Raw genomic sequence first — 23,859 nt, forward strand, 5'->3', positions numbered from 1 at the left:
CAAAAAATGACTTCCAGTGGGACCTAGTCGTCCATTTTTGACTTTTGGTCAACGGACAGAGAAAAGGTGGTTGGGAGGATAATTGTTTTCACACTCATATATTTTCATGATGGATCCATTGTTGGGCTGGGTTCATACAATCCCAATTGGACCAGGCCCTAAATCCACTTTTGGTTTCCCGAGGCCCAAATGGCCCATGAAGCCCATTTAACAGAAATATCGTCCTACGTTCCACCTCCAGGTTTTCCCGAGGGAAAAAAGAGGAGGAAGAGAAGCGGCTACACTCTGTCATGGCTAGTGGAAAGCTGGTTCGGGATTTCCTGTTTTCTAAGCGGAATCTCTTTCTACATCTATCGTCACAACAGGTCCCCTCCCTTCACCCGCTCGTCATCTTCACAGTGAGTTTCTTATTATATGTTTGTGTTTTTAAAACCGGGGTTTGGATTTGGCTGTTAGGGTTTGAATACGAGATTACGGCAACTTTCCGCACCTGGTTATCATGGTTACCGTCGATTCAGCGTGTTCAATGAGTTCTCGAAGAGAATTAAAGGCGAGGTTGAGAGGTATGCGGTTCCTCTTGCTGTATTTCTTGGCTGTTTGTTTCTGTAATTCATTGTATGAGCAATTAACCAAACTATTGTTTTGGTTCTCTTATTTTAAGTTGATTGTGAACTTTTCCTTGCATCTTTACGTAAGTTTTTTTTCGTTCCTTGGTTGCAGAAATCCTGAATTTAAAAAATCAGTTAAGGAACTGAAGGAGAAAGCAGAAGAGGTGACTGAAGAGCTGAAAGTTAGGTAATTTTTGTCATAAAATTTTTCCATACTTTGCTTAGTTCTAGCACAGTCATGTCCTAGGCTGAGACATACCGTTGTATGTCAAGGGAGGGCCTGAGATGGTGAAATGGCGAATGCAGAACGAAGCAGACAACTGAGAAGCTGTACAAACGTGTGGATGATGTCTGGACGGATGCCGAAAGTACGGCCAAAAAGGTGTGCTTTGAACCCACTAAAACAGCATGCGACCAATAATGCTGCCCCCTTCCTGAAGTCATTGTTGCTTCATATGCTTAAGGCTCATGTTCTGTTTCAAAAGGACCGGCATCTATTGCTAGGTCATGATTTAATTGTTTGCTCTGTGTAGGTTTCGGGTGATGTTAAAGAGAAGATTTCGGCTGCGAAAGAGGAGGTATGCATATCTATATTGTCAATCGGAAATAATCTACTTTGTCCATTATTGGATATGATACACACTTTGGGTTTTGGATACCTTATATATGGGTACATGTTTGTGTTTGCCTTCTGATAAAATCAAATCAGCATTCAAAAACTAAATAGATTTTGATCTGGTGAGCACTTATAGTTTATGATTCAATATAATTTGCATGATTTAGGTCAAAGAAACTTTCGGGATTGGGAAGCAAGAATCTGCTGGGTCGACTGGTGCTTCAGAAGGTCAGGGTTTTGATACGAGAGATAAAAGCCAGGCTGCAGATGGGGAGCAGACACACCATCAGTATGGGTCTACTGGTTCTGCAGAAACAATATTTGAGAAAGTAAAGTCTAGGATTGCATCCCCAAAGGTTTCTTCAGCCCTACATAAATTGAAGGAAGCTAAGGTCATTGACTTGGCAAAGAAAGGATATGACATTGTAAAGGATGAGCTAAGTAATAGCCCAAGTAAGAGAAAGCACCTGGAATATAATTCTTCTCCCTCAGCTACAACAGAAAAAAGTACAAGAACTGACATTGTTATTGCACCCTCAAATCAGTCTCGATGGAGTAAGAAGTGGGACAAAATCAAGGAGAAGGTATTGTTAATCCGGTTCTTGCACTCTATCTGAAATATTGTCGTTCTTCCACAATCATTTATTAACATTGAAATGGGTATCCGGGAAGTGGATGACAGATCACCATTTCCAGAAGTAGATTGTTTTATATTCAGTGATGTCCTTTGATACTTATTAAATCTCTCCTTTCCCTTTTGTATATAGATTCAAGGTACTCCATTATTCAAACGAATCAACAGGTTTGGTGAACCTGTGGTGACAAAAGGTCAAGAGGTATGTTCCATTCTTATCTTTTTTCCTTTTTCTCTCTCTCCCGTCCAACTCCCACTCCCAACCCCCCCTTGAACCAGAAATAAGAAAAAGTAAAATAAAAATGAGGGGTATACTAGACATGTGGTGTTTCTCTGCTTCATCATCTCACCCGTCTGGGAGCATTGCTGGTTTGTCTGAGTGAACCATTCTTACCGAATTGCATTGATAGCTTGCCTTTTTTTTTCCATTATACAAATTCTCGTTCTTGTATCTGTTGAATCATGAATGAGTTTCTAAAACATGATGTCTAATGGAGATGTGCATGGTTTGCTCTTACTAGGTGGCTTATCATTTTCAACATAGTTGATATGCTATCAACACTTTTATTGCTTATTTGCTGATTTATTTTTGCTTTCATGTTTGGTAAACATTAATGGTTAAAAAGTGAGCGATTCAATGAATCTGTGTATATATTATATGAGAATCTTGTATTTGCTAATGATTTTTTCCATATGTGAGATTTTTCTTATTTTGCCATAATTTTCCTCTCCTACTTTTTATAACAGTCAATGGTGTCCATGTCCTTACTGCAATTTTGCAATTAATGAAGCTTTCAATGGTCTAGAAACCAACTCAGAGAAGATTATTTGTCTTTGTTTTGCCAATATCAGTTCTTGATATCTGTCAGTGGTAATCCATCTGGCTAGTGTTTTCTGGAGGAACTTAAATTTCCTTCTTGACATACCCGGTGGCACACCCTTGGTTTCTCAATGAATTCTTTTTGGCCTTCCAAAAATAATAGAAAAGGAAAAAATTTTGCAGTAGTAATATCTTGTCTACTAGAATTGCCATAGTACGTTGGTATTGAGTTTAATTGTCTTCATGATTTGTCAGTTTACTGATTACCTTATTCCAGTTGTCCTCTTGATTATGCATTTCCATGCTTCTTGCCGTTGGTATTGGCAGATAGCAGAGGATGTTCGAGAAAGATGGGAGACCAGTGATAGTCCAATTGTTCACAAAATTCAGGAGTATGCTACTGATTCTCTTATGTTTTCTTCTCCCTGTTCTGCCAATATTAATGAATCATAGATGTGTTCTTAGACTTGCTCATAAACCCTTTTTAGTCTGAACTTCAAACATTCCTCTCTTTGCAGTATTAACGAGACCATCTTTCAAGAAACAGATGCTGCAGCATCACTCAAGGAAATACGTCGTCGAGATCCGTATGTGCATATTTTGTGCAATCGGCAGAATTTTTGTTCTTAGTATATTGGCAGTCTCTTTATTCTTCTTCTTGTGTTTGTTTGGATTAGATCTTTCTCCTTACCAGAGTTTGTGGCAGAAATCCAGGAAGTGATTAAGCCAATTCTTAATGCTTATATGAAGGTAAGTGCGGAGATTTATCATGAACTTTTGGCCATTTTCCCATGCCTGCTCTCCCACCCTTCTCTTCTTATCACTTTAGCAGGCCAGCCATGGCGGTTCCCTTAGTGGTTTTATGATGATTAAATAGCATATCTTCCATATATGCAGGCAGATGAAAAAACTTTGAAGAAGTATTGTGCACATGAAGTGATTGAGCGATGTAAAGCAGAGCACCAGGCTTTTCAAAGCCATGGTATCTTTTTTGATAACAAGGTAAGAAAGTTCAATATTGATCAGTCTTGCTCTCTTGCTCCAGTTATTCTTTCCATGTTGGATGTTTTTTCATGATATTGATATGTCCTGGTATTGTGGAGGGTAGTTTTTGTTTTTTGTTCTTACGTAGAGATGGAAAATGAATTATGTGGTGAAGCACAACAAGACTGCTAAGTGCTACGAATTATACCGTAAAGTTAACTACGAATTATGGCTCATTGCTAGGGTTTCTCTCTCTATGTTGTGTGTTAGTCTTCCCTAAGTATGTGAGTGATGATACCAATCGCCGTTTCTTAAAGTTTAGTTTTCTTTCCCACCCATTCCCTTCCTTCATCGTTCCTACCTGGAGGAAACCATTCACAAGATAATGTAAGGATCATGGAGTAGCATGTGTTACTGATGTAGGTGAAATTTGATACCCCTTGATATCAGTGTAGTGTACATATTGATGTGAGAATTAGGTTTTGACCATTTATCTTTTTTACATTAAATCTACCTGTATATTCATCCTTTTTGTTTGGGTTTCTCCTGTTCACATCATCATGTATACTTTGTTGCACCTTTTGTTTTGCTTTTTAAAGAATTAATTGTACTTAAAAAATGTAAAAATATGGGGTAATAATGGTCATCTCCGTGCTCTAAAAGTTGCGTTATAGGATAGGCTATGGATATTGAAAAGCTAGCCTTTTATGGGTTGGGTTCATTGTATGGGTTGAGAAGTCATTTTGGAGCTTCGGTGATAATTCCTTCAGCTGTGACAATCTTTACAAATACGACTCATCGTATGTGCAGATTCTACATATATCTGAGGTTGAAGTGAAGGAGACCAAAATGATGGGAACCTCGCCAATAATTATTGTGGCTGTATGTATTCTCCTCTAGAAACAAGATTTTTTTGTTGGGAGCAAAAGCTGATATTCATGACTTTTTCTTTTGAACTGTCACAGTTCCAGATGCAGCAAATCCATTGTGTACGTGATAGAAATGGTTCAATTACAGAAGGTGGCAAGGTAAATAATGTTCTTCTGTTCATTGTTTTACCAGCTGTGCAGTTTGTTTGTTTGTGTTACAACTTTGGGTTTTCGGGCACTTCTATATTCAATCAGAGCATCAAAATGCTTGAGAGTGGGATTGTTGAGGATGGCCTCAACTGTCTCCTCCTTGCTACCAAGTAGGTGATAAAATATCACTTCTAAGAAAATCATGATATAGAAGAGTTTGATTACTGGAAAAAGTAAGAGATTGGGAAGAGGTGGGCATGAGTGAGGATTTGTTTGTAATGAAGAGGATGACAAATAACCCTAGTATCTTATTCCATTCTAGCTAAGTATTAATATGTTGAAACAGCTATATAACCGGGTGATGGAGAGAGGGAGATGATAAAGTTGTGGAATGGGAGGAGTTGGGAGGTGTTCCATTTGGCTTCAAGTGCTGAACACCTTCCAACTCCACAGGGGTTCTTAAAAAGGGTGTTGGATGGGTTTGGGAGGGTTCCCCAATCCTGCTCAAGAGTCCACGTCTACTTGCCAAACAAGGGTTCGTTACGGACCTTTCCGAAATCCGAATCCAACTGACATGCATTCTGAGGTTGGTGTAAGCCTGCAAGGCTATTGTGGAGAGATTGTTCTTTAGGGCTACCTCTAACTGCTTGTATTATTTCATTGGGTGAACAGTCTTGATTTCACATTTTGGCTGCAATATGAATGCGTCCGTCAATATTTACTTTATGGTGTATATGAATCTTACTCGATAGTATTTATAAAAAAAAAAACACTTCTTTATGTTCCTACATATTATCACTAAGCAGTTCCTTCTGGGATTTGACTCACGTTTTGTCTATCATTATTGTTCACCTAGGACACCATCCACACTATTTACTATGCTTGGGCCATGCAGCAAGTAGATCCAGAAGAACTTGCAGAAGGTGCAGTCTACCCAATCTGGAGGTTAAGAGAGATGCAAAAACTTGGCGTCCAAGCCCTTATCTAGTCTGTGTTATCATATATTGATGCATGTTGTACCATTGAACTTATCTTGGATTCCTAATTTCCTATCCTTTTTTTTTTTTTTTTTTTGGCTCCCGTTTTTATTTAAAAATTCCTGGGTTTTTGGCATTCTTACCAGGGAAATATTGCTTCATATTTTTCTAACGTTGGTCAAATAAAAAAAACTGGTCTCATTGGAGTTTCAATATTTAGTAGGAAGTCTTGTTTTGTGGTTTTTGTTTTTTGTGCATGTATATATGCAGGAGCAAGTTTTGTTATTTCTGTCTTGGAAATCTTACTCTTATTCCTCAGCTGTAATCTTTACGTAAACGGTGTATTGTTTAATCAGAAGATCAACCTGCTGACCTTGACAAAAAACATAGAAGTTGCAAGTACTGATACCAAAATTATAATAACTCGCAAGAATAAGAATTTTAACCCCTCTCCCGAAGTGGACAGGTCTATGGTATTAAGAAAATCTTAAGGAGATACTCCCTGGGCCTAAGGAAATAAAAATAATTAATTAGCAACATAACCCGTATATCAGTTAGGTGATCGTGTGCTTTGTTCACTAATCATCACTAATTCCTTGCAAGTTACATCTCGTTTGCGCCAACCATGTCTACCTTCTGCTAGGAAAAGACCCATTTTGCGTATGATTTCTGCCAAGTGCCAATTCTTGTCTTTTGTCGGATGTGACGACTGTTCGGCCAATAACCTTTACTCTTACTGTAAAATTAAGGCTTAAATGATTGATGACACTAATTACTATATTGTATTATGGTGAAGTTTCGTTGTATTATTATTGCGTAATGCAGAAAAAAAGTGATGGTCAGGAGGAGAAAGCCACTCAACCATAGTATCTGTCCATTTCTTTATATGACGATGGAAGGCAACAAGAGAAAGAAAACAACAACTCCAAAAGGTCATATAAATCTGAGTTCAGTGGAAAACCAAAGCCAGATGGTGTGAGAGAAAAAAGTCTGTGAGACTTGTGACTCAGAGACTGCTTTTGTCTGGGGCTAAAGAACACAAGATCACGGGGCAGCAATGTTTCTTTTGTCATCTTTTGCTTCCTTTTGATTTGTTTGACACACAAGCTTTTGTCCACTTCCGTAAAAAGAGATAAGGAGAGCTTATATATGTATATGTATACCACTCTTGTTTTTCATCTTGAACTGTAATTATTGAGGGAGGAAGCTGTGAGAATGGAAATGTTGAAGTCAGAATCCGAGTCTGAAGACGCCATTCGCTTCCAAAAATCTCTACAAGTTCATATTCTGTACTAGTAGTTTTTGCTGTGGTATTGAGAATACATGTCATTAGAGATCCTACTAATTTTTCTGTTTGGTTTCAGGAGCTTAAAGAATTGCGCTCGCAGCTCCATTACGCAGCAGATTACTGTGAGTCGACATTTGCTAATTCCACGGAGAAGAAAATGTGAGTCTTTGTCTCTCCTCATCTTCTAATTTTCCTTTTGAATTATTTCATGAAATCTGAATGCTCTCTATATGCAGGGTTGTGGATAACACAAAAGAGTACATATGCAAGGCCGCGGTCACTGTTGTTGATCATCTGGGAAGCGTTTCAGCCAATCTTGATTGCCTAATTTCAAAGGCCAAGGCATTTTCTGAGGCCGAGCTTCGAATTGATACTCTCAGACAAGTCAGTACCATCAATCATCTTTTAACTCTCCATGTGTATTGATAGAGAGTATATATGATTTGTCTGATGTTTTGCAGAGAGTTCTGTCATGTGAACAATATGCTCACAAGCTTGCTCTTACTAAAGTAAAATGGAATCCGACTTTACCAAGCTATCACCGTCGCTACTTATCCACATGTAACCCTTTGTTCCTTTTCAGTTGAATTTTCTTTTAGCTGCTAACAGATGAATTGCAAAGTCTGCTACATTTTTTCCCTGAATTTATTTTTTTTCCCTTCTTGTTTTCTTGATCAGCAATCAGAGCTGTTGAGAGGTCGAACGAAGACTTCAGGTAACGAAAAACAGAATTCTTTGATATGATCAGTTAATGGTTTCAGAAGATTTTTTTCACTTCCTTGTATTGAGACATTAATCTGTTCAACCCAGGGACTTTGATCAGAAAGTTTTGGACAAATACGCTCAAATATCAACTTCATCGGCTGATAAAAAGGAATCTGGCTCTGTTGCAGCAGGTACTAATTAACTAGATTGCTTTAAAATTTAATTTTTTTTTGGTTTCTGAGTTCATTAGACTGACAAATTAGGGTTGCATACTAAATTTGTTTGCTTTTTAGTGTTGCCTGTTGGAGATGGCATCTCAATACTCTCATCAAGAGGTCCAAACCCTACATTCCATTTTCAGGTGAATTTGTGCTAAATGTTTATTCAGTCTTCTGCATAATGAACCAGATTTGCATACATAAAGACTCAAATCTCCTAATCTGAGTCATTTTTGGTGCAGCTGGGTACTGATAAACACCGACGCAACGCCTTATTAAGGAGATCGCTGCATGGTTCAGAAATCTTGTCACTCATTAGAAGGACTAAACGAACGACATGATAAAAAATTTTGGCATGTATTTTCTTTTATTTGATTGCTGTCTGTGGAAACTTCCCTTTGTGAAAATGTTAGTATTGTTCTTTCATTATTAGCTATCAAAGCAGTTTTAACAGAAAAAAAAAAAAAAAAAGTGGAAAATTTTGCAGATACTGCAATCTTTGTTTTGATCCAGGAGCACATATCAGTAACAATAATGACAATACCAATAACGAATTTCAACAATAATTAGCCTAGTAATGAAATATTAGATGGTTCAGGTTACTTACAAGGCAAGTTTATTCTGTAAAGCTAGCAATATTAACCAAAAGAATCATATATCACAACCGATAATTCAACTTGGCCTACCAATCCAGCCCCGTTCCACATTGACGACAAGTAAGACGAGGTTGAAGCCCACAAAGGAGAGTTAACTCCACAAAACCTTCCATCATGCAAGGAACTAACGCTGAAATTAGTGGGCGTGGAAGTTGAACTTTTGATTTCTTACATTTGCACAACTTTAGCATCGCAACCAACAACCAACGGTTCTTTGTTAGATCATATACTACTCCAAATGCTAAATCAGAATTACTGTAAGTAACAGTTATTATTATTGTCTGACTAGTTTACTGATTGGATTGGAAAACACAATAGTGAAATACAATGAAGGAGAAAAAGATTAACCTGCAGGCTGCAGATAATTGAAAATGCTTTTAGAGGGTTGAGCTGGTTTAAACCTGGAAAGATGTTAAGGCCTACTATTGGGCTAATGGGCTTGCCCATGATGATATCTAAATGGGCCTCTGAAGTCCATTATACCAAATGATATTCCCTTAAACCTAATCCAGATGAAGGATGTATGAACTTATGTAGGCTTACTAGCCCCTTTGTGTAACTAAACCTTTTTTTCCTTTCAATAAAACTTGTCTTAGAGCAAGTAAATCCAAAATAAAAATAAAGATTAAAAATTATAATAATGGAAAAGTAATCTAGCAAATAAATATATACTATAACAATATATTATAAAGTCATTTACTACAATTGTGCTGGTAAAGGTTTTATTATTACCTTTTTGAAAAAATAATACTAAACAACAAACCCTAATGTGTGGAAACTGGAAACGACGACGGTTTATACTTTATGGAGACTAACGGGCGACGGCTCTAATTGACCGTTGGATAGGATCCGCCGACTTGAGTATTTGCCTTTTATTCTTCTTTTTTCCTCTGTGTTTTTACACTCCGCGCTTTCTTGTTCGCACCTTCTTGATCTTGAATCTACTTTCCAGTTCTTGAGTCTCGCTTGTTTGTTATTGCTTGATCGTCTCTCTTTCTTGTGTGCGCTCTCTGGATTATTCTTCAGCAATTGTTTTTCACATCACAACATGGCGAGCGCCGCCAAGAAACGGCGCCTGGAAGGAGTTGAGGAGACAGCGATGGCCGAAAATTTCATACCCACAATTGAATCCGCTTACAAGATTAATTCTTTGCAACTGGGGATGAAAGTGGGTGCGCTTTATTTCCCAAAACTCGATTATTCGAATCCTAAAGGAGACGACGCTTACTTTGTCCATGAAGAAAAACAGACAATCGGTGTGGCCGATGGTGTTGGCGGTTGGGCTAAATTGGGTGTTGATGCGGGTATCTATGCGCGGAAACTGATGAATAATTGCGTGATTGCACTTGATTATGAAGTCAAAGGAGATGTTGATCCAAGAAGGGTTTTACAAGAGGCGTTCTTGAGCACAAAGGCTGAGGGTTCATCAACTGTTTGTGTTATTTCTCTTAGAGATGACAATTGCTTACATGTTGTCAATGTGGGTGATAGTGGGTTTATGTTGTTTAGGAACAATCAATGTGTGTATCGATCACCTCTTCAGCAACACCGTTTCAATTTTCCTTATCAGTTGGGGAATAATGAGAATAGTGATCGACCAAGCGATGCTCTTGAAATCAAAGTTTTTGTAGAGCCAGGTGATATTGTTGTTGCTTTTACTGATGGGTTGCTTGATAATGTATACCCAGAAGAGATTGAGGAGATTTTGATGAGAGAAACCAAAGGGGGTGTATGCCCACAGAAGTTGGCTTTTACCATAGCTACTGCTGCACTGGAAAACTCCCTTGACGAACGATCTTGTTCTCCATTTGCAAAAGCTGCTTCTTTGGCGGGATGTAAGTATGTGGGAGGTAAGGAAGATGACATAACAGTTGTTGTTGGAGTCATTGAATCTCTGAAGAAAAGAATTCCTGTGCATTTTTAGGATTTCATAACAAGAGTTTATGGAATCTGTTGATTCATTTGTACAGATTTGTTGTTTTTGGTCTATAAGTACAATTCTTTTATACAAATTGAATAGCTGGCTGATAATATCCTGATTTGTAAACGCACTTTATCATCAATAAAATCTGTTTCAGATTCTTTCTTTCTTTTCTGACAACTCATGGAGTATATATATATATCATCATTATATCTAAGAAGTTCAATCTGCTATTTTCTAATCCATCATGTCTTCTTATTCTGCTTATGTATTTTCAGAAGCAAAAATCGTCAAAATTCATAGAAGGCTTCAAGTGAACAGAGCAAGAAAGCATATTTCAAATGTATCATACCCACTAATTACATATCCAAAGGACCTAACTGAAGGACGAGATGTCAGCTACAAAGTATCTAAACGCAACAGACTCCTCTGATTATGTACATTTGAAAATTACAGCTTTCTTAACTACATGTCTCCCTATCTTTTTTTCTGCCTCTCTCCCTTCTTTTTTTCCTTTTCCCCCTTCCTTTCTCTTCTTCAACTTCTTCTACATTATAGATTTCAATGGCGAGCTGTTGGACTTCTCAGTCCACTCAAATTCTCCAACTTTTCTAAATAAGATAATTTCTTTGGGGCCACATTGATCTTGGCTGGTGTGTACATGATCTGATCATTTTCACCTTTGAAGTAGGAATCCACATTGCCTGTACCGCTATTTTTTTTCGTATATGCTTGGTCCAAGTCCCATCCCATAAAATCCGAGAGTGTTTTTGATGTTGGTGTCTCTTCAGAATCCGGATTTTCTGTGTCTTCTAATGATCCTTCGGATTCTGTGGAAGCACCTTGAGATTGAGCAAGTGAATCAGCATAAAGAACATCATCGATCCGAGATATTACTTTGAAGGCTAAGCTTTCTATTATTCTTGAATAGCTCTCCAGGATAGATTGTCCTACGTCCTGCGTAATATTGCAGACAAATGTGATTAATTTCTTAAAGATTTGAATACCTTTTAAAACAAGAAAATTAATGTTACTGTTTTTACCTCATTGTATTGGATCTTGCTTATATCAAGTGTGGATTGTGGGAGTCCTGGGAACCGCTGTTTGAGGATGAGCAAAATGGTTTCTGCCCTCTCCTCAAAGAGTTCTCTCTTCTCCAAGCTTATGGCCGACCCCCACGAAGACTTCCCATCCTTCTGGTTCATCTTCCTTTTCCAAATCACAATAGAGGCCTCAATCCTGTTCTTCAGGTCAAGCACTTTGTGCTCAGTTGACAAGTCCATGGTCGAGAGGAATTGTTCCGGATCAAAGTATTCTACCGTTATGCTCTTATAGATCAAATCTCCAAGGCTAGTTTTTCCATTCTGTTAAACATGAAGCGGAAGTCTAATTAATCATGATACAAAATGCCAAAAAAAAAAGAAGCCAAGTTATGGGAATTGTTCACTTTTGTACCTTGGGAAGTGATTCAATGTAGTTTTCAGGAATCTCCATTTCTGATAGCACTTGAGCATTAATAGCCATAGCTGCTTTCAATACTTGATTCACAGAATCCTTCTGAAACTGCATCCATCTCCGAGTTGTATCCGAAAGCCCGTTTGGAGGAACCTTGGGCTTGGGAATCCACCATTTATCATCGTCTCTTGGGGGAGTGCCCTCATTTTCAGACTCTTTGTCATCTCTAGAGGCATACCAAAATTCTTGTTCTTTTCCAAAGTGGTCGAGAAGATCCTGTTCATTATAATGAGATCATAAAAACAAGTAAATCATATGTCTAGTCAATAAAAAAGAGTACAACGGTCCCCTTACAATGAGCATGGCATCGAGCTTGCGCAGAGCGGGGATGTTCACAAGGAGATCACTTCTTTGTAGTGTGACCATAATCTATCAAACCAGGAAAAAAGTGAAGAAAATTATTTTAACCAAAGCATTAAACATATCAAATTAGCACTGAGAGAGTTGATATATACCTCCATATTGACTCCATCCTTGGATTTGTGTTGAGAAGGAACAAACTCAACAATATGATCAGTAACAGATAAGAGCCAATCAATTTCTTTCCTCCACCTTGCTTTCCTCTCAGGAGACATAGGTTCCAATTTTGATTGTTCTCCAAAAACAGAAGCTGAGGAAAATAAGAAAACATGATTAGCAGCAAGGTTTGTGATGAGTACATATAAGATAAGAGAGATATTACCAGCAAGGTTTGTGATGGCATTTGACAGTGCCAAAGCTGATGAAACTCCCTTTCCACCACCGGACATATCTTCACCTAGAAGCAGCTTAGCAAACCTTTCCTTCATTTGCTCCAAATCTGTAACAATTCAAAACAAAAAAAAACCGTAAGATTGCTTTCTAGGATTGGTGTGAGTTATCTAGTTATGAACATGGGATTGCAAATGTAATTCAACCTGGACATTGCTTGTCGCAAGGACTTGGAGGCTTAGGCGAGTTGGAAGTTGGACTCTTGTGGCGATCAAGAGGAGATCCTAGATATTTGTACTCCATTGGACGGCCAATGCCATGAGTTCTTGATTGAGAATCAGGAGTTCCTTCATCTTTCCCATCGTCAACGACCAAACTCTGAGCTGGTCGCCCTGGATTCTCAAACATTCTCTTCAGATGAAAGGATCTCGATTTCTGAATGCTCTAAATACGATCAAACGCTCTAACCATAGTGGGTTCGAGCTTTTCAAAGTTCCCTCCTTTTGTTTAGCACTAGTAATAGAATAAAGAACAAATGGTCTTGAGAACAAATGAAGAAGCAAAAGAAACAAACTTCCAAGCTCTCTATTCGCTCTTCTCGAATGCAATGAACAATGTTGTTGTTGTTGTAACGGAGAAAGAAGGAGAAAGAGGAGAACCCCTTCTCCTAAATGAGGAGGCTTTAGGGATGAGAATGACAGGGTGGTTTTCTGTTTTGGATGAAGAGAATTGGTAACTGAAATTTTCTTATTTTGCAGCAGGAGAATGTGGGGTGCATGTTTGGAGAACACAAAAAGCCTTGGGGTTGGTATTTTTTGATTTGCTTTAAGAAATGAATGGCTGGAACGTCAATGCTGCCTAAAACCCCGGGAAAAGATATGCAAATATAGAAGCCCGGGAAGGTCAATGCTTCAAGAAATGAATGGCTGGAACGTCAATGCTGACTATTTCCATCTCCCTCTCTGTCCCCTATCTTCTCTCCCCCAGCAAATATAGCTTCCTTAGCAACATTGATTTTAGTATATCTTGAAAATGCTTGTAATTTTCTGGCCTTGATAAGGTCTTTGTTTCAAGTCTATTTACATATCTTTGGTGAGGAATTTATCACAACTTTGAATTGGGTTTCTGGTAGTTTGTACTTATTTCTGTAGTTATTACTATTTTTCCTTGTGTTAGCAGAAGAAAACTTGAAATTCAAACTGAGCAAAGCAACTCATAACAATACATAATAACACCCAAAAAACAGAATTAAATAATTAAATACATTTATGATAGGCACCAAAAGCAACAACAACACTGCAAGTCTCTTGTGATAGCTTTTTTGCACTAGTCAACAACCTTGGCTTTTTTTTTTCATTGCCAACTAGAAAATAGAACAAGATTTGATTTTTAGGACAATAGATCACAGAATTTGAAAGTGGATTCTATGGTGTGCTTAGCTGTTGTGTTTTGTCAAATTTGGTATAGATTTCAAAAAAAAACTGATGATTGTTTGTTTCATTTAATACTTCCAATGAAACAAAGTTGATGAGTGTTTTCAAAATGTTTCTATTTTAAGCAGTGTTTGGTGTCGAACCATTAGATAGTGGTGGTATATCATTGAAAACCAGACAGACAAAAGAGCCTACCAGACTTACCAGTTAATAAGACAATACACTGATACAGACTATAAAGAGGACGAGAAAGCATAAGGTGGATTTTATTTATAATGATACAAACACTGCCTTATGTAATTTAGTTAATAAAGGTTAAGTGAAAGGATTAAGGAAAAACTGCCATCACTAATGGTAGTTACCGTCACTGGCTCTTCAATCTAATTTCTGTGCATCATTTGCCGCTACGCGTACGATAAGCCATAAATGAACCCGTCTTCCACGCCCCATGAATTGTTCAACGATATTTAAAATTGTCTCCAAAATAAAGAAACAATAAAAGTGGAGCATCATTTATTTGAAGGTTTAATTACTTCTTCTTTTTCAAGTGACATAGTCAATGACGCAGACTGCTCAGTCCCTGTCTTGTGTTGGATCTGGTGAGATTTCTCCGGAACTTGTTCTTGGGTCTTGATTGTCTTTGATTGTTCTCAGATAAAGTGCATTTTTTTCCATCTGGGTTGTGATTCTTGTGTTGATAGATTGTGTTTTGGGGTTTATGGTAAAGGAGAGAAAATGGGTTTGATCAATGTAGGGCAATAGAAACCTGGGTTTTGTGATAATATCTACTAATGCTTCTAATTTTTTTCAATTAAGACTTTTTTCTGAATAAAAGATGTGATCTTTTCATGGGAAAAAGAAAAAGTAGTTTCTTCTTTTTGGACATACCCAGTAGCTTTTTCTTTTAAAATGACAATGTGTCTATATTAATGTGGCTCTCTTTGGCCCTTGCTTTGTTAGCTGATGCAGAGCCGAACAAGCAGTTGAGTAGTGATTAGAATAACCAACTAGATGTGATTGATTTGGTTCTTTAGAGTATCAGCAGTAGCTGACTTTGTCAATTAATATTCTGCTCTAGAATATGCCTCAAGACAGTTTTAGATCGATTGTGTACAGATCATTTGTCACCTGTGATGATCCCAAAGGAGTTCTAGAATGTGGGACAATAAGAAAATCCAGAACTTGTGCTGAGAAATTGGGACATAAGATTGGAAGCCCTAGAAAACAGAAGAACAACGATGCACATTCTGCAATAAACAAGCCAGAGGAAGAGGAAATGGCGTCGAAAGGGACTGGCCTCGAAGAATCTTTTAGTCCATCTTCTTTTCAGCTTTTGGAGGTCTCTAGAGGAGCTCAGAAGTTGAATCAGATGAGTGACTCATGGTCTAAGGGGCTGAGTTATGAAGGACATTCAAAGGAAATTGCAAAAGATTTGTTGAGAGGAGCTCTTGATCTGCAGGATTCTCTGATTATGCTCGGCAAGTTGCAAGAAGCGTCACGGTACATGTCTCAGTTGAAGAAGAAACAGAAGGAGAAGTTTGAAATGGGGAGAACTGAGGAATTTGGGATTGAGAGTAGGGATTCCAATCGGTTTAGAGATCGAAACTACCGGATGGGATTCCAGAATCCGCGGCTTTCAGCTGATGGCTCTTCAAGGGATTGCTTTGAGGACCTTAGAGATGTGATCAGAGAAAGCTTTGCCAGGCAGAACCTATTGCCTGAAGCATCCGCTGATAAAAAAAAAAAATTTCATCAAAGAAACTTGCACTTGGCTTCAGAAATTCCCTCCACAAGCTCCAGCCAATCTTCAACAGCTTACTCCAACAATTTTACTTCTACTGACTCCAGTATTTCATCAACAGCACTGCAGAAGAAGGCAAAAGCTCCAAATCTGATTGCCAGACTTATGGGTCTTGAAGAAGTCCCCTCAGAACATTTCCAACACACTCTTCAAAAACAAATGGGGAGTGAGAAGATTTTGAATCAGCGCAGGCAACTCTTTGATATCGAGAAGCCAAAGGTAAAGAGGTCTCAATACTTGGTAAAGAAAGTGAATACGAGGCAAAAGAAGCCGCATGAAATACTCGAAACCATGCAGTTTGAAGGGCTTTTGAGAAGCAAGTCTGTTAAGGAGTTTAGAACTAGCTCGGATCCTTATGGTGATTTCCACGTTAAACAAAGTAGGATTGACGACATAGCACCTATTGTACTTATTAAACCTCTCCATATTCCACACCCGGAGAAAGAAGAGCACTTCACACCTACATTAGGGAAAGAAGTTGCCCTGAATGCAAAGACGGTGCTCAGAAAACCAAAACTAAAAGAAGTCATCCCTCCCTGGGAACTTAACAACCAAGAAATGGCGTTCAAACCTGTCAAAATGCCGAGAAAAACTGAAGCAGAAGAAAACCCTGTCGGAAGAACTAACAAGGATGAAATGCTCAAATGTCACAAAGTGGTAGAAGATAAACCAGAAGATAAAAAGGTCAAGACAAAGGAAAAAAGATCTTGTAAGTCGCAAGTTTCTGGTCCTCTAACTCACCAACCAAAGAAGAAAGAGTTCAATTACAAAAAGGTTGATTGCATTCAAAAGGTGAAAACCTCTAGCAGGAAAGCAGCAGAGAAGGAGATTGTGAAATCTGCTGATGTTCTAAGATCTAGAGATCAAGCCAATATCACCGCTGCAAAGCCGAGACTGCTCAAAAAGGCATCAAAAGTTACAAAGGTTCCAACTCCCCAGAAACTCAGCATTACCACCCCAAACACTATCTTGAAACCCACAACAAACACTACTGTTGGAACTTCCAAACATCAGGAGAAGAAGAAAATGTCACCCAGTGAGTCTATGCCTGCTAAATCACTCGTGAGTCTCCTCTCATCTTTATAATGCAATTCTTATGCACTCTCTTCTCTGAATTGCTGCTTATTATTTGAATTTATGTTCATCTACGGCTGTTCTAGATTATGTAAAAGATTCAAATATTTATCTTGAATCAAGGATGCAAAATTTGTTCTTGCTACATGTGACAAAGCACAAAGATATTTTTCGTTAAATACAACTGTCTTTTGCCTGTTCAGGCCAATCATTCAGAATACGAAGAAGATTATGAGCAAGGTGTTCTGAGAAGTGACTACGGCTCTCCCCACATTAGAATCACTGCTCCTCTGGCGGTTGAACTCCCTACGGAGGAGGTTGCAGAACCCTTTGACTCGCCCTACATGATAACCAATGCTCCTCTGGCAGATGAACTCCCTGCGAAGGAGGTTGCAGAACACTCTGAGTGTCAGATTAAAGGTAATTCTTCTTTCCAAGTTACTTGTCAGGCATGTGCTTTAGGCTATGATGTGACCACAGCAATTCTAGGCATTGTAAACATACAGCAATCCTTGTGATATTGTGCATTTCCCTTGTGCCATTCATTGGAATGTAAACATATTTGATTTGGCTGGTTTTAATGATCACCTATAAGCAGAAATCTATAGACATAAGAGGATGTTCTTGAATCAAAATCAGAACTAAAGATGTTGAGTTTCTTTAATTCAGTATCATGTTATTGAAAAACCATTGCGCCAATATAGATTAAAAGGTTATTTGAATTTTAGATTTGTCACTGGCTGGTTCATGGTTGTTTTAAAGAAATAAATAGCATCCAAGTGAACATACCATAACTTCAAAATTTCAGATGTAACTAACACCAGAGATATTGTTAAATTATAGTGGTATTTGCAATTCTGAAATAAAAGTTAATGATGCTCAATTTCTAAACTATAAGCATGGTGGTATGTTTACTTTACAATTCTAAACTACAGCCTGTAGTTTTAATTAGAGTTTTTTTTTTTTCTTTAGTAGTAGAAAGTTGCAGTGATAGCGGGAGTTCCATTGGCGATGTGAGAATGCTGACTTTTGAACATGAAAAAGACGATAAAGCTGATGCAGAAGCAAATGATCATATCAGCCTCATAAAAACTCATGGCAGTAGCATTAATACTGGATCCAATCTGAAAGCTTTGCTTTTGAGCAGTCCATCATTCGTTAATCACGTAGAAGAGCTCTTTGATACCAATGTGAGTTGTCCTAGAACTGCAGCAGCATCTGACATCAACGATTCTGGGGTAGCCGATGTGAATCTCTTGTTAGATTATGCTGATAAATTCATTGAACTCAGAAGCCTTCAAAATTTACAAACAGTGCATCCTCTGTCAACGAACAAAGTGCGGATTTTGAAAATCTTCACTACTTTAGATCAATTCGTAGAGGAAATAAATGATGGGTTTGAGGCTCTTAGAAGCTACCGCAATGATGGTGACAAAAAACTTCCTAGTGATGATATTTACTCAATGCTGGAAAAAGATATAAGCTGCAAAAGAATGGTGAATGGAATGTGGCATTTGGGATGGGATTATGGGTTTTCTGTGGAGGAAGGCGATCAAGTTGTAAATGATATAGAAAAGTGGCTCTTAACTGGTCTGATTGATGAGATTTTTGCATAGTTTACGGTTATGTTAGTTTGGATCTGCAGGGTTTAAAGGTAGTTACCTCAGTCAGCATGTAAATAAGCAACTGCAGCTAACACAAGGAGGGGAGCTGAAACCCAGTGCTTTGTGTCTGAATCTTTTAGGTATCAAGTATAATTTTTTACTCCCTGTATCATTTAAAGTTGTCTTTGGTGTATGTCTTTAACTGTTAACCGTCCATATTAAAGGAAAACTTGTATATAGTGAATGCCAGTTTAACAAGTGATTCCAGCTAGCTAGACCAGCCATCAGTCCTTTTAAATGTTAATATACCTTCTTTTTTACCGTAATTGTACGAATTGTACGAATACGATCCAATTGAATTCGTGAGTTTTACATGTCTCACATGAAAAAACACGAACCTATAACTAAGTAGTCGAAATATCAATTTATGTTAATTCTTATCATGACGGTAAATTATGTAAAAAAGTAATACTCAGAATGACAATTGTACCCTTTTTAATTAACATGCTGGCTCATCAGCCAATCCAATAATAATAAGGTGTTTAAAAATAATAAATCACGAAACACAGAGAGAGTAGAGAGAGCGGCAGGTATTTATGATCAGGCTTTGAAAAATCCGCACTTTAAACCTTAATTAATAATTAGTGGCCATTTTCTTCAACCCCTCACATGTCCGGCTTTAATTATTATTTTTTATTATTCAAATAAATTAAATTAAATTAAAAAATCCAAAACAAAGAACCATTTGGAGATTTCAAAGCTATTACCGTGTTCGTCTACGACGCGGTGGTCAATAAGTGGTGTCGTTTACCTTTTCGATGGGCGATGAGAAATCGACGATTGTGATGGCCAATAGAGACAGGGAAAGAGATCGGGAGCTTCTCATTCCCGTCGCTGACTCCGTTCAAGATGACGCCGCCTCTAAACCCTCCTCCTCTTCCTCGTCGTCGCATCACACAGGCCGTGAGGTGAATTATTCTCGATTTTGAAATTCTCCGTGTTTTAGGTTGCTGATTGAGGTTTTCGTTTGTTGACTCGGTTTCGTACTGTTTAGTGGGGTGAACTATGCTGAATTTTGCAATTATGTTCGTCCGCGGGTGTAAACGGGTATGCCTAACAAGTGTTTTCTGATATGTTTTCACATGGCATTGTACAGACTTTTTACAAGGTTGTTAGGAGCTGGGCTTCGAAAAAGTTTATGACTGGATGGTGAGCGATCCATTCTTCTATCTTTTCTATGAATTAATTGTATCTTTACTCACTTTATTGTATGTCGGTTAGATAAATAGACTATTGATCCTAGTATCGCATTGAAATTGCTTGTCAATTTTATGTACAGAATGATTGTTATGTAATATGTTCTGAACTAGGATGATTAGCTCCTATTCCTGCCATCTCTACTTCTAAACTTTCGTTCCATTGTATTCCGGTGTCTATGTGTGAGTGGTGCACAAAGTTTGCTCTATATTACGTGTTCTCTGGTGATATGAATATTTGCGCTACTGTCTCGCTTACACCTCTTCCTCATCTTCAAATCGTAGAGTTAATTTTTGAATTTTTGATTTCATTCCTTGGAGTGGTTTCACAGAAATCCTCATCTTGAAAGAAGTCTATAAAATTGAGAGTGGATTGAGGAAATTTCATCCCAATAACCCAGAGACCTCCTTGAACCTGTTTGGATGAAATGCTTAAAAAGCTCTGGCAACTATCATTTCCTGCAGTATTAAAATTGATATGCAGTTTTATGTTCTATAGTATTGTATCACTATTCCTTTGATTTCTAATGAGATAGCATGTACTACTACTTGCCCCTTTTCTCTTCATCATGTAGTTTTGTTTTTGTTAACAGTCCACTTAATTTTCTGAATGCTACTATGATAGTTGCTTATTGTTAGCTGTTTTGCAGCGTCATCCTGTTGCCAATAGCTATAACGTTCTATATAACGTGGTGGTTTATTCACTTTGTGGATGGCTTTTTCTCTCCAATCTATGCTCAACTTGGAATTGATATTTTTGGTAAGCGTGTCTCTCAAATAGCATTTTACTCCTGTCCTGTCCCGTCCGAATACTTTTGTTGGAAAATGTATACTATGCATATCACGTGTCCCTGATGTTTATATTTACTCACTGGTCAGGTCTGGGATTTGTAACTTCTATAACATTCATCTTCTTGGTTGGGGTGTTTATGTCATCATGGTTGGGTGCATCTGTCTTGAGCCTTGGGGAGTGGTTTATCAAAAGGATGCCTCTTGTTCGTCACATATACAACGCCTCCAAGCAAATTAGTGCTGCCATATCACCAGGTAGATTTTGGCTGATTTTCTTATCCTGATTGAATGTGTTGGGTGGTAGAGAAGTTCACATTTCTGTCTCATTTTCTTAATTTCAGATCAAAACACTCAGGCTTTCAAGGAAGTGGCCATCATAAGGCATCCTCGTATTGGTGAATATGCATTTGGGTTCATCACTTCATCTGTTGTCCTCCAGGTCTGCTCCCCTACCCCACACACACACACACATTCCCTGCCTTTAATTTTTTGTTTTATTGAGTCATAGATGTCACATGTGTCTTGATGTGCATATAATCCTATTGGCATCAGTTGCAGTTGTGCTCTTTAAGCACTTGCGACCTTTGCAATTTGCTCGACTGATTAGTGTCCACCTCCAAATCTAAAGCTTGGTTCTCTCTGAATTTGGTGGTGAATTTCTTATGTTAGGGCTATGCACAGTTGATTTATGAGGAACATTATTGTTTACTCTGTCCATGATCTTACAATTCCTCATATTTTCCCATAAGCCTATCTATTATACACGCTGGGACTGAGATGTAGTCCATTATTCTAGAATATTTATTAGTCTAATTATTTGGGGCTTGTAAGTGAAAGATATGTGCATGCGTGCATGCAAGTTTTTATGTTATAGTAGGGTGGCCATTCCTTTCGGCACCTTGATGGAACATTTTAGAGATCTTCTCTTGTTTTTACTGCTCTTTTGAGAACATAAACTTTAGTGGCTGTGAGAATTAGGACCATTAGGTTAGAGATGGAAAATATCGTTTGATCTTTGAACTCTGATTTTTCTTTTGATTTGATGTCTGTTTTAAACTTGATTAACGTGACAAGTTCATTGTGGCCCCACCATTGAGCATTGTTGGAACCCACATGAAAAAAATATGGAGAGATTGAGTGGCTTATAAACAAGTGGTTGGACCCAATCTCACAAGTCATGGTTTTGTGAGCCATAATGTGGACTAATGCCCATGTCCGCTTTCTAACAAGCAATATGTATTCTTTCATAGATGCTCCATATTCTGCCTTTAGGTGCTTGCGGAATACTGAACTTGTGTTTTAGAAGAATCTGGTTTGTGGTTCTGCATGTAGTTTTTTATTTGAGCTATTGGATGTCTTTAATAAATTTTCAATACTTCTCTTTACCATTGAATTTTTTTATCAACAACAAATTGTTTAACATTTCAGATGGCTATTAAATATTAATACTTGAAACATCTTTGGTTTTTTTGAACACTGCAGAATTATTCTGGAGATGAAGAGCTATGCTGTGTGTATGTTCCCACAAATCATCTTTATATTGGTGATATATTTTTGGTTAATACCAAGGATGTTATTAGACCAAACCTGTCAGTCCGGGAAGGCATTGGTAAGGAATTTGATTACTTCAACTAGGGTTTATGAGTTGCTTAAGTAGGATGTAGTAGGATGTTCTATGCCGCTCTAATTGTTTAGGTCCTGTTAACATCTAGCAGCGTCTTAAGTAGTGAGACCCAAACTAGCACAAATGATTCGGCACAAATCAAAAGTTCATTGACCAAGAAAAATGTACATTGTTGTTACTATCTTCCTTATCATCAACCCGCTCTTTGATTGCAGAAATTGTTGTCTCTGGGGGTATGTCAATGCCACAGATTCTGTCAACGGTGGATACGTGCGTCCTAGGAGATAGAAGTAGACTTGAAAGAAGCTGATCTTAAAGAAGACAGTTGTAGGTTCATCTATTTTATTGCTTTCTTTGGATTCAGGGCAAGTCATCAAAGAATGGCCACGCAATCAATTACGATGTCAATGTGAGAATCCAAATGGAATATATGTTCACAATACGTGAAGCTTGGATTCTGATGGCATTTGTAACATTGATTGTCATGTAGCTTGTAGAATGTAGCGCTTGGTTGGAAATATAGCTGGGTTGATAATGGAGGTAGATCAGACTTTTTGTTTTTCATATTCTTTTCATCGACTATTAGAATGGTTTCTCTTGCTTTGTTGTCCGTTTGAGCCAAGAAAGTTCTTGATTGATTGTCTCCCTTTGAACCTCTAGATGATAGTTAGCTGCATTACAGGTGAAAATGTTATGTTGTTACTGCAGATTTGTTGGTGTGAAGTGGATATTTTTACTGTCAAATTCATTGTAACAGTCTCTCTGCGATATCACCATACAAAATCTGCAAGGGTAGGCAGGGGATGCGATGTGACCAATTCTACAACAAGCCCGTTAATACAAGGCCCGCCAAGATACAGGCCGAAACATCTCTCAACAGCATCACAAATTTTGGCCCAATTAGCAAATTTATTCAACTGTGATTAACCAACACAGGTCCGTTTGATAGTGCTTGGGCCATTAGATGGGTCAATTAGTCGCATCCTCTGGCCCAATGGTAGAAGGAAAAGACAAAATGCCGACACTTAATATCATCCGTCGATCCAACGATCCAGTTTTCTAGCGAAGCAAGCGCGTCCGTTACCGTGCACCTTCGCGTGGTGTAGTATTTGAGGAAAACCCTACAATCTCCTTGTCACAGCAAAACCCTAATTCTGAGTCGTCTCTCCTTATAAGTAGCAGCTAACGAGCCAATACTGTGAAGGCCAATATCGTGCTCTGCCTCCGTGCCTCCTATGTATTCTCTAGGTTAGGGCTTTTCTTTTTCTGCGCTTCCTTACAAATAAGTCGTTCTGTTTGTTTAATTTCTCTACGCTATTCGATCTGGTTTTTGGTTCTTCAAATATCGATGGGATTTTTCGTTTTATTTTTCTGATGTGAGTATGTGAATTTATTTTTTGTGGAGGAAAGTGAGGGACAGTGACGAATTCTTGTGAAAGGTCTCGTTCGTCGTAATTGGCTTCGGCCTTGCCGACCATCCTGCTATATCACCACCCATATTCTGAGTCCTACCCGAACAATTCCTCTTTTTTTTTATTTTATTTATTTGGTATGTGTTTGGATTTTTCTGATCTAGTTTGTATGGCCAATGATTATAAACATTTTTAATGACAAGCATATGTCT

The 23,859-nt window shown here is 38.1% G+C and overlaps 7 protein-coding genes and 1 non-coding gene across 8 annotated transcripts; 7 read left to right on the plus strand and 1 right to left on the minus strand.

Moving 5' to 3' along the window:
- The first annotated feature begins 235 nt into the window (after nucleotides 1-235).
- On the plus strand, nucleotides 236-5,942 carry LOC119997258 (mitochondrial import inner membrane translocase subunit TIM44-2-like). The gene is made up of 14 exons (XM_038844156.1): nucleotides 236-365; nucleotides 457-563; nucleotides 721-795; nucleotides 915-990; nucleotides 1,142-1,186; nucleotides 1,392-1,808; nucleotides 1,992-2,060; nucleotides 3,006-3,070; nucleotides 3,197-3,265; nucleotides 3,356-3,428; nucleotides 3,576-3,680; nucleotides 4,473-4,544; nucleotides 4,628-4,690; nucleotides 5,538-5,942. The coding sequence occupies exons 1-14, from the start codon at nucleotides 291-293 to the stop codon at nucleotides 5,667-5,669; spliced, it is 1,443 nt and encodes a 480-aa protein (XP_038700084.1). The 5' UTR covers nucleotides 236-290; the 3' UTR covers nucleotides 5,670-5,942.
- A 646-nt stretch (nucleotides 5,943-6,588) lies between these two features.
- LOC119997260 (probable protein ABIL5) lies at nucleotides 6,589-8,301 on the plus strand. The gene is made up of 8 exons (XM_038844158.1): nucleotides 6,589-6,936; nucleotides 7,023-7,105; nucleotides 7,183-7,330; nucleotides 7,408-7,507; nucleotides 7,625-7,661; nucleotides 7,757-7,842; nucleotides 7,945-8,012; nucleotides 8,112-8,301. Exons 1-8 carry the CDS (start codon nucleotides 6,874-6,876, stop codon nucleotides 8,208-8,210), a joined length of 684 nt encoding a protein of 227 aa, XP_038700086.1. The 5' UTR covers nucleotides 6,589-6,873; the 3' UTR covers nucleotides 8,211-8,301.
- A 958-nt stretch (nucleotides 8,302-9,259) lies between these two features.
- On the plus strand, nucleotides 9,260-11,084 carry LOC119997259 (probable protein phosphatase 2C 55). Its single transcript, XM_038844157.1, has 2 exons — nucleotides 9,260-10,375; nucleotides 10,725-11,084. The coding sequence occupies exons 1-2, from the start codon at nucleotides 9,574-9,576 to the stop codon at nucleotides 10,877-10,879; spliced, it is 957 nt and encodes a 318-aa protein (XP_038700085.1). The 5' UTR covers nucleotides 9,260-9,573; the 3' UTR covers nucleotides 10,880-11,084.
- LOC119996803 (rho guanine nucleotide exchange factor 8) lies at nucleotides 10,978-13,122 on the minus strand. The gene is given in 7 exon segments (XM_038843598.1): nucleotides 10,978-11,403; nucleotides 11,490-11,810; nucleotides 11,902-12,177; nucleotides 12,256-12,330; nucleotides 12,417-12,571; nucleotides 12,644-12,769; nucleotides 12,858-13,122. Coding segments are annotated over 7 exon segments (1,614 nt in total). The 3' UTR covers nucleotides 10,978-11,007.
- Nucleotides 13,123-14,574: 1,452 nt separating this feature from the next.
- LOC119996804 lies at nucleotides 14,575-16,971 on the plus strand. The gene is made up of 2 exons (XM_038843600.1): nucleotides 14,575-14,683; nucleotides 15,045-16,971. Exon 2 carries the CDS (start codon nucleotides 15,166-15,168, stop codon nucleotides 16,969-16,971), a length of 1,806 nt encoding a protein of 601 aa, XP_038699528.1. The 5' UTR covers nucleotides 14,575-14,683; nucleotides 15,045-15,165.
- A 140-nt stretch (nucleotides 16,972-17,111) lies between these two features.
- On the plus strand, nucleotides 17,112-18,833 carry LOC119997784. Its single transcript, XM_038844971.1, has 2 exons — nucleotides 17,112-17,379; nucleotides 17,932-18,833. The coding sequence occupies exons 1-2, from the start codon at nucleotides 17,304-17,306 to the stop codon at nucleotides 18,573-18,575; spliced, it is 720 nt and encodes a 239-aa protein (XP_038700899.1). The 5' UTR covers nucleotides 17,112-17,303; the 3' UTR covers nucleotides 18,576-18,833.
- Nucleotides 18,834-19,317: 484 nt separating this feature from the next.
- Nucleotides 19,318-22,882, plus strand: LOC119997535 (protein CONTINUOUS VASCULAR RING 1-like). The gene is made up of 7 exons (XM_038844632.1): nucleotides 19,318-19,531; nucleotides 19,720-19,772; nucleotides 20,470-20,579; nucleotides 20,699-20,866; nucleotides 20,953-21,050; nucleotides 22,094-22,220; nucleotides 22,451-22,882. The coding sequence occupies exons 1-7, from the start codon at nucleotides 19,382-19,384 to the stop codon at nucleotides 22,543-22,545; spliced, it is 801 nt and encodes a 266-aa protein (XP_038700560.1). The 5' UTR covers nucleotides 19,318-19,381; the 3' UTR covers nucleotides 22,546-22,882.
- Nucleotides 22,883-23,649: 767 nt separating this feature from the next.
- Nucleotides 23,650-23,744, plus strand: LOC119998050. The gene has a single exon (XR_005468177.1). It is a non-coding gene; the product is annotated as a small nucleolar RNA Z43 (small nucleolar RNA).
- The last annotated feature ends 115 nt before the right edge of the window (nucleotides 23,745-23,859 follow it).

Source organism: Tripterygium wilfordii, chromosome 4, assembly GCF_013401445.1.
Source record: "Tripterygium wilfordii isolate XIE 37 chromosome 4, ASM1340144v1, whole genome shotgun sequence".
In the NCBI taxonomy this organism is placed as follows: domain Eukaryota; kingdom Viridiplantae; phylum Streptophyta; class Magnoliopsida; order Celastrales; family Celastraceae; genus Tripterygium; species Tripterygium wilfordii.